The sequence below is a fragment of the Pezoporus flaviventris genome, unplaced genomic scaffold (genome assembly GCF_033815535.1).
Source record: "Pezoporus flaviventris isolate CSIRO_AGI_PZ_B2104156 unplaced genomic scaffold, CSIRO_AGI_Pfla_v1 ptg000132l, whole genome shotgun sequence".
Classification (NCBI taxonomy): Eukaryota; Metazoa; Chordata; class Aves; order Psittaciformes; family Psittacidae; genus Pezoporus; species Pezoporus flaviventris.
Genome location: NW_026892680.1, coordinates 59,805 through 68,661, shown reverse-complemented (window position 1 = coordinate 68,661; position 8,857 = coordinate 59,805). Strand labels below are relative to the sequence as shown.

The 8,857-nt window shown below is 60.2% G+C and overlaps 1 protein-coding gene across 1 annotated transcript; it reads right to left on the bottom strand.

Annotated features, from left to right (window-relative positions):
* Positions 1-1,000: 1,000 nt before the first annotated feature.
* On the bottom strand, positions 1,001-5,791 carry ST8SIA3 (ST8 alpha-N-acetyl-neuraminide alpha-2,8-sialyltransferase 3). The gene is made up of 4 exons (XM_061478849.1): positions 5,601-5,791; positions 3,817-3,939; positions 2,374-2,931; positions 1,001-1,283 (listed from the first exon to the last, which is right to left on the bottom strand). The coding sequence occupies exons 1-4, from the start codon at positions 5,768-5,770 to the stop codon at positions 1,001-1,003; spliced, it is 1,134 nt and encodes a 377-aa protein (XP_061334833.1). The 5' UTR covers positions 5,771-5,791.
* Positions 5,792-8,857: the final 3,066 nt, after the last annotated feature.

Below are 8,857 nucleotides of genomic sequence, written 5' to 3'. Positions count from 1 at the left end.
CCTTCCCTCCTCGCCCAGGTCTCCATTCCCGGTTGGAACAAACCCAAGCGGTGCGAGGCGGCTTCCTCCAGGATTCCATTGGGATCGGGGGGGGGCTCGCCAGTTTCAACCCCTTGGCCACGCTCCGAGCATCCCAAGGGGCCTGCAGGGCTTTGGGATGCTGGCTCCTTCATCCCAAAGCGTTGGGAAGCCCGCGGTCCGGCCACCCCGAAGAGGTGGGAAGAGCAACAAGGACGCGGACGGCAGCGGCACCGGCACGGCACGACCAGGCGGGGAGACGAGAGGCGCGAGGGACAGCGAGCGGGGAGAGCGGGAATGCTTGGAATAGCGAGGAGGGAATCCCCCATGGAAGCCTCCGGGCGGCTTCCAGGCTCTAAAGCGAGGCTGGCGACGGGTCTTCATCGGGGACATGGAGGGATGGGGGCAAGGGAATGGGATCAGCTTGGAGCAGGGGGTGGTCTCCGGCAGGAATTCCTTACAAAGAGGGGGCAGAGGCACTGGAAGGGGCTGCCCGAGGAAGCTGGGAATGTCCCATCCCCGGCAGCGTCCAAGGATGGGGCTTGGAGCACCGTGCTCGATGATCCCTTCCAACCCATTCCATGGCTCCCGTGCGTGGGAAGGAACAAGGGCCAGCCTCGCTTGGGCTCTTCCAAGAGGGATAAGGAACACCTCCCCGCGGCGGGAGCTCTTCCGACCCGGCGCCTTCGGGAACGGGGATGAAGGACGAGGGGCCAAAGGGAGCATTCCCGGCTCTGACGGAGGCAAGGGGCAGACGAGTATGGAATGCTGAGAGAGGAGAAGGGCCTTCAGCCCTCCAACTCAACGGAAGCGCCACCGGCTTCATCCTGGAGCGGCCGGAATGGCACGGGCGCGCGGCTTCCCAACCCCTCGGGAAAAGCAGGGATAACGGGAAGGCAGGAGGGAGGAAAAGCATGGGGAAAAGGCCTTGAGGCCGGGATCCAACGGGGAAGGAAGGCATCGCCGCGGCGGCGGCAGCGCCTCAGGCGCAGGGGGCCAAGGTGAGGCGGGCCAGTCCGTCCCCGTGCATGCGGACGAGGAGCTGGAATTCCGCCGGGAGCTGGTGGGATTCCTGCCACTTGGTGGTGAACTTGGTGCCCTTCTTGTCGTAGTAGTGGTAGGGCAGCTCCTGGCGGCTGCTGGGGTCCAGGGCGAAGGGCCAGAAGCCGTAGAGGTGGATGCGGTCGCAGAGGGCCGAGGCCAGCGTGTAGACGAGGATGCCCGTGCTGAGCCGCTTGGGGGAGAGGTGCTTGTTCCGCCAGTACCTGCGGCCCAAGGGAAGAGCGCCGTCAGGAATGGGGGTGGGAAACGGGGGGGGGAAAGGTTGGGATAAAGGTTGGGAAGGTTGGGAAAGGATGGAACAGGTTGGAACAGGTTGGGAAGGGTTGGGAAAGGTTGGGATAAAGGTTGGAATGGGTTGGGAAAGGTTGGGAAAGGTTGGAACAGGTTGGGAAAGGTTGGGATAAAGGTTGGGATAAAGGTTGGGAAGGTTGGGAAGGTTGGGAAAGGTTGGGAAAGGTTGGGAAGGTTGGGAAAGGTTGGGATAAAGGTTGGGATAAAGGTTGGGAAGGTTGGGAAGGGTTGGGAAAGGATGGAACAGGTTGGAACAGGTTGGGAAGGGTTGGGAAAGGTTGGGATAAAGGTTGGGATAAAGGTTGGAATGGGTTGGGAAAGGTTGGGAAAGGTTGGGATAAAGGTTGGGATAAAGGTTGGAATGGGTTGGGAAAGGTTGGGAAAGGTTGGGAAGGTTGGGAAAGGTTGGGAAAGGTTGGGAAAGGTTGGGAAGGTTGGGAAAGGTTGGGAAAGGTTGAAACAGGTTGGGAAAGGATGGAAAAGGTTGGGAAAGGTTGGAAAAGGATGAAAAAGGGTTTGAAAAGGTTGGAACAGGTTGGGAAAGGTTGGAACAGGCTGGGAAAGGTTGGGAAAGGTTGGAAAAGGTTGGGAAAGGTTGGGAAAGGTTGGGAAAGGTTGGGGAAGGTTGGAAAAGGATGGAAAAGGGTTTGAAAAGGTTGGAACAGGTTGGGAAAGGTGGGAAAGGTTGGAACAGGTTGGGAAAGGTTAGAAAAGGTTGGGAAAGGTTGGAAAAGGATGAAAAAGGGTTTGAAAAGGTTGGAACAGGTTGGGAAAGGTTGGAACAGGTTGGGAAAGGTTGGAAAGGGTTGGGAAAGGTTGGAAAAGTTTGGGAAACATTGGGAAAGGTTGGGAAAGCCCAAATCCAACCATTCCCTCCTCATCCCCCCACTAACCCACAGCAACGGCGACGGGAAGGCCTTCCGGAAGCAATTCCCCATGGAAGCAAATGGGTTCAAGCCAACCCAACCCAACCCAAGCCAACCCAACCCCTCCACCCCGTACCTGTTGACGTGCTGCATGATGTTGCCCGGCCACGCCAGCTGCACCTTGAGCTGCCCGCGGTGCTCCACAAAGAAGTCCACCAAGGTGCGGGTGACGGTGGCCGAGGTGTGGAAGAAGAAAGCCGGGATCCACAGGATGGCCCCGTCGAGCTTCTGGAGGCTCAGGAAGAAGTTGTTGCGGTCCTGGATGGTGAGCAGGTTGTTGTAGTACTTCTCCAGGATGCTGGGGTTGAAGGTGGTCAGGTTGGTCTTCCGGCCCACGTCCCGCTGGAAGGCCTCGGTGGGCGCGAAGTTGCAGCGGAAGACGAAGTCGGCGGCGTCGATGGCGCGGCCGCAGCGGCTCCCGGTGAGGATCCCGCCGTTGCCCACCACGGCGCAGGTGTTGTAGTGCTTGTCCAGCACGGGGGAGGCGTCGGGAAGCAGCGAGCGGAAGTTGGCGCTCACCGAGAAGACGTACTTGTGGCTCGAGTAGTCGTAGTGCAGGAGCTGCCCGATGCGCACGCGGCTCTTGGTCAGCGAGAAGTTCTGGATGACGTCCACGTGCTGGAGGATCTCCTGCCTGCAGCGAGAGGCAAACGGGGAGCTCATTCCCCTCTTCCCACCCCTTTGCCACCCGAACTTCCCTTTCTCCGTCATCGATCCAGGGGGAAACGCGGCCCAAGCTCAACGACCAAGATCCCATTGGCTAGCCTTCCTTCTGACCCACCAGCATGGTCCAAGTTGACCAACCAGGATCCCATTGGCTAGCCTTCCCTCTGGCCCACCAGCATGGTCCAAGCTCAACGACCAAGATCCCATTGGCTAGCCTTCCTTCTGACCCACCAGCATGGTCCAAGCTGACCGACCAAGATCCCATTGGCTAGCCTTCCTTCTGACCCACCAGCATGGTCCAAGTTGACCAACCAAGATCCCATTGGCTAGCCTTCCTTCTGACCCACCAGCATGGTCCAAGTTGACCGACCAAGATCCCATTGGCTAGCCTTCCTTCTGACCCACCAGCATGGTCCAAGCTCAACGACCAAGATCCCATTGGCTAGCCTTCCTTCTGACCCACCAGCATGGTCCAAGTTGACCGACCAAGATCCCATTGGCTACCCTTCCTTCTGACCCACCAGCATGGTCCAAGTTGACCGACCAAGATCCCATTGGCTACCCTTCCTTCTGACCCACCAGCCACATCCTCTGCTCATTCCCATGGGCACGGAGGGGCCGAGGCGTTTGGGAGGACGCAATTCCAGCCTCCATTTTTGGGGGGGGGGTGGCTCGATGGGTAACGGATCCCATGGGATCCCATTGGCTGCCAACGGATCCCATGGACGGATGGAATCAGCGGCTCCGGTTGAGGCTCCAGGCATCATCCAGCGCGGAAAAGCCTTTTCGGATGGGCGAAGCCAAGCAGAGGGCGGAAAGGGATCCCGAGGGAAGGGGCCGATGCAGGGCTCACCTCTGCTGGGCGAAGGCCGTCCGGTTGAAGACCCACTTGGAGGGCTTCTCCTGCAGCTCCTGGCTCAGGGAATGGGTGATGGGGACAAAGGAGGGATCCAGGAACTTGAGCGCGAACTGGGACCTGGGGAAGCGGGCGCAGGGATGCGGTAGCGGCCCTTCAGCACCACGGACAGCGCCCGCGCCGGGATAGGCTGGGATAGGTGGGGCGGGATGCACTGGGATGCGTCGGGATGCGTCGGGATGCGCCGGGATAGATGGGGTTGGGATGCATCGGGATGCATTGGGATGCATTGGGATGCATTGGGATGCATTGGGATGCACCGGGATGCACTGGGATGCATTGGGATGCACTGGGATGCACTGGGATAGATGGGGGCGGGATGCACCAGGATAGATGGGGTTGGGATGCAGTGGGATGCACTGGGATAGATGGGATCAGGATGCACTGGGATAGACAGGGTTGGGATGCACCGGGATGCACTGGGATAGATGGGGTTGGGATGCACTGGGATGCATTGGGATGCACTGGGATAGACAGGGTTGGGATGCACTGGGATGCATTGGGATGCACCGGGATAGATGGGGTTGGAATGCACCGGGATGCATTGGGATGCACTGGGATAGATGGGGTTGGGATGCACTGGGATGCATTGGGATGCACCGGGATAGATGGGGTTGGAATGCACCGGGATGCATTGGGATGCACTGGGATAGATGGGGTTGGGATGCACTGGGATGCATTGGGATACACTGGGATAGACAGGGTTGGGATGCACCGGGATGCATTGGGATGCACTAGGATAGATGGGGGTGGGATGCACTGGGATGCATTGGGATGCACTGGAATGCATTGGGATGCACCGGGATAGATGGGGTTGGGATGCACTGGGATTCATTGGTATGCACTGGGATAGATGGGGTTGGGATGCACCGGGATGCATTGGGATGCACTGGGATGCATTGGGATGCACTGGGATAGACAGGGTTGGGATGCACCGGGATGCATTGGGATGCACTAGGATAGATGGGGTTGGGATGCACCGGGATGCATTGGGATGCACTGGGATAGATGGGGGTGGGATGCACTGGGATGCATTGGGATGCACCGGGATAGATGGGGTTGGAATGCACTGGGATGCATTGGAATGCACCGGGATAGATGGAGTCGGGATGCACTGGGATAGATGGGGTTGGGATGCACTGGGATGCATTGGGATGCACTGGGATGCATTGGGATGCACTGGGATAGATGGGGTTGGGATGCACTGGGATGCATTGGGATGCACTGGGATAGATGGGGTTGGGATGCACTGGGATGCATTGGGATGCACTGGGATAGATGGGGTTGGGATGCACTGGGATGCATTGGGATGCACTGGGATGCATTGGGATGCACTGGGATAGATGGGGTTGGGATGCACTGGGATGCATTGGGATGCACTGGGATAGATGGGGTTGGGATGCACCGGGATGCATTGGGATGCACTGGGATAGATGGGGGTGGGATGCATTGGGATGCACCGGGATAGATGGGGGTGGGATGCACTGGGATGCATTGGGATGCACTGGGATAGACAGGGTTGGGATGCACCGGGATGCATTGGGATGCACCGGGATAGATGGAGTCGGGATGCACCGGGATGCCCCAAGCCAGGCCGGCTGGTACCGATTGCCCCCCCCTCGGCCCTCCATCCCCCGCGGTGCCAACGCCGCACACGGTGATGCTGATGCTGATGCTGATGAAGGGGAGGGGGGGGGGGTATCCGAGGGTCTCCTCCTCACCTGAATCCCGCCTGGAACATGTACATGCGGGGCCCGGCGGCGCGGGGGGGCCCGAAGGCGCTGTCCTTGCGCAGGGCCGCGTAGCTGAGCAGCGAGAGGATGAGGAGGGCGATGCTGAGCATGAGGAGCCCCAGCACGCTGGCCAGGCGCAGCATCCTGCAGCTCCGCATCCTGCGGCCCGGGGAGGGGGGGGACACACACGGGACACGGTTACATGGGAGCCGCTTCCAACGGGAGCCGAGCAGAAAATGGACGGGAGGAGGAGGAGGAGGAGGAGGAGGAGGAGGGGGAAGGAGGGAGGGGAAATGGCAGCCGGGAAGGAACGGGAACGGAGCGGGGACGGCGCCGGCAACGGCCCCGAGGATGCGGCGCCCCCCGGGGGCAGCCCCAGTTAAACCCAATGCGCGCCCCATCAAAACCAGTGCCCCCCATTAACCCCAGTGCACCCCCATTAACCCCAGTGCACCCCCATTAACCCCAGTGCCCTCCCATTAGCCCCACTGAGCCCCTCCATTAAGCCCAATGCCCCCCATTAGCCCCAATGCCCTCCCCATTAGCCCTAATCCCCCCCCATTAACCCCAATGCCCCCCCATTAGCCCCAAAGCCTCCCATTAACCCCAATGCCCTCCCCATTAGCCCCAATGCCCCCCCATTAAGCCCAGTGCTCCCCCATTAGCCCCAATGCCCCCCATTAACCCCAATGCCGTCCCCATTAGCCCCAATGCCCCCCCATTAGCCCCAATGCCCCCCCATTAGCCCTAATCCCCCCCCATTAGCCCCAAAGCCTCCCTTTAACCCCAATGCCCCCCCATTAGCCCCAAAGCCTCCCATTAACCCCAATGCCCTCCCCATTAGCCCCACTGAGCCCCCCCATTAGCCCCAATGCCCTCCCATTAACCCCAATGCCCCCCATTAACCCCAATGCCCCCCCATTAGCCCCAATGCCCCCCCATTAGCCCCAGTGTGCTCCTCCATTAAGCTCAGTGCCCCCCCATTAGCCCCAATGCCCCCCCATTAGCCCCAATGCCCCCATTAGCCCCAATGCCCCCCATTAGCCCCAATGCCCTCCCCATTAACCCCAATGCCCCCCCATTAGCCCCAATGCCCTCCCCATTAGCCCTAATCCCCCCCCATTAGCCCCAAAGCCTCCCATTAACCCCAATGCCCGCCCATTGGCCCCAATGCCCCCCATTAACCCCAATGCCCCCCCATTGGCCCCAATGCCCCCCCATTAGCCCAATGCCCCCCCATTAGCCCCAATGTCCCCCCCATTAGCCCCACTGAGCCCCTCCATTAACCCCAATGCCCCCCATTAGCCCCAAAGCCCCCCATTAACCCCAATGCCCTCCCATTAGCCCCAAAGCCCCCCCATTAGCCCCAATGCCCCCCCATTAGCCCCATTTCCCTCCTCATTAAGCCCAATGCCCCCCATTACCCCCAATGCCCCCCATTAACCCCAATGCCCCCCATTAACCCCAATGCCGTCCCCATTAGCCCCACTGACCCCCCCATTAACCCCAATGCCCCCCATTAACCCCAATGCCCTCCCCATTAACCCCAAAGCCCCCCATTAACCCCAATGCCCTCCCCATTAGCCCCACTGACCCCCCCATTAACCCCAATGCCCCCCATTAACCCCAATGCCCCCCATTAACCCCAATGCCGTCCCCATTAGCCCCACTGAGCCCCCCATTAACCCCAATGCCCCCCATTAACCCCAATGGATGCACGTGGGGCTGAGCTTCCCCCCTGGAGCTGGCGATCCATAGGGATCACCCTTGGTGGGCGATGGGGCCCACGGCAAGGGGCTTGGGACAATGGGATGGGAGCTTGGGAACGAGCCCAATGGGATCTTGCCCCCTAACCCCATTCCCGCTGCTCCGGAGCCTTCATCCCCACAGCCAAAGCCCCTCTTCCCGGCTCCCCCCTTTTTGGCCCTATGGGCTCCGGAGCAGCAGTTCCAAGCCCCTCGCTTGCCTCCATGGGAAGAGCCCGGATCCGGGATGGGGAAACACCTCCATATCCCGGCCATTGGAAAAGTGGGAAGAGAGGAGGCGCCAGGCCCCTTTTCCAGCGGGAATAACACGAAGGCAACGTTTGCCCCACACATGCAGCTTTTATTTCCCCCCCCCGAGATCCAGACACAGGCAGGAAGAGCGGATGGGGCCGGAGGAGCATTCCCACATCTTGGAACCTCCCTCCCTCCGTGCCCTCGGAAGCGAGCGCTTTACTACAGGGTTACACCGGGATGCGCCTGGAAGCACTGGGAACACCATAGGGAACAGCACGGGGAAGCAGCTCCAGCCCGGATGCCACCGGGATGGGCACCGGGTACCTACCGTGAGGCATGCTTCCCTACAGGGAATTCCAGCTTTTTTGCATGGATGCAGGGCGGGGGGGGAGCTCAGAGGGGATAACACGGATCTGGCCCCACACCATAGACATGAATAGGGGGATGTGGGGAAGAGTCTCCTATAGGGATGCTCCATGGATATCCCTGCCGGAGGAAGGATCCAACTTGCTGGCAGGCGGTGCTAAAGCATTCCCAACGGGCTTCCTTCCTTCCCTATGGAACTCGGGAGGCGCTTCCCGACGCCGACGAGGGAGGGAGCAACGGGAGAAGCTCCGGAATGCCAAACCAACGGAAGCTCATGGAGTTGGGGTCTTCCAAGGAGCTTTTTTGCCTTGCTCATGGAGACAACGCCGGAATTCCAGGAGTTTTCCCAGCCTTAAGGAAGGGTCTTCCATAGTCCTAAACCTGGAGCGATCCACGGGAAGCCGGGAGCGACGGGAGGAGAAGACCCCAGCCCCGCCTCAACGGAACCGGGATCATCCCGATGGAAGCGAAGCGCTTCCCTGGAGCCATTCCAACCACTTCCCTGCTGCTTCCAGGCTCAGCCCTTGGCTCTGTGCTCCAACCACTACCTGGGAAAGCACCCGGAGACACAAATATTCCTTCTTTTTCCCCCCCACCTTTGAGGGATTTCGGAAGGAATATCGCCAAAGAGTCTCCGGAGAGGGAATATCCCCCTTTGGATGGGCGCATCCAAGGCAAGCTCTTCCCATCCCATCATTCCCGAGCGCCCGGAAAGGGGAAGAGGCTCCCGAGGAAACGCGGCTGGGAAACACGTTGGGATGAGCTTCGCCATCCCAAGGAGCGCGGCGCCCAGGCGTCCGCCTGCAACGGGAACACCGGGAGGCGTTTGGGAGCGTCGGGAAGGCTGGAGATCCATCGGGAATGGCGGTGGGGGGGGGT

Excerpts from the sequence above, each read along its gene's own strand:
- ST8SIA3 (XM_061478849.1), bottom strand. The coding sequence starts at position 5,770 with ATGCGGAGCTGCAGGATGCTGCGCCTGGCCAGCGTGCTGGGGCTCCTC. Across the intron at positions 2,932-3,816 it reads ACGGCCTTCGCCCAGCAGAG|GCAGGAGATCCTCCAGCACG; the intron begins GTGAGCCCTGCA and ends CTCTCGCTGCAG. Across the intron at positions 1,284-2,373 it reads ATCATGCAGCACGTCAACAG|GTACTGGCGGAACAAGCACC; the intron begins GTACGGGGTGGA and ends CTTGGGCCGCAG.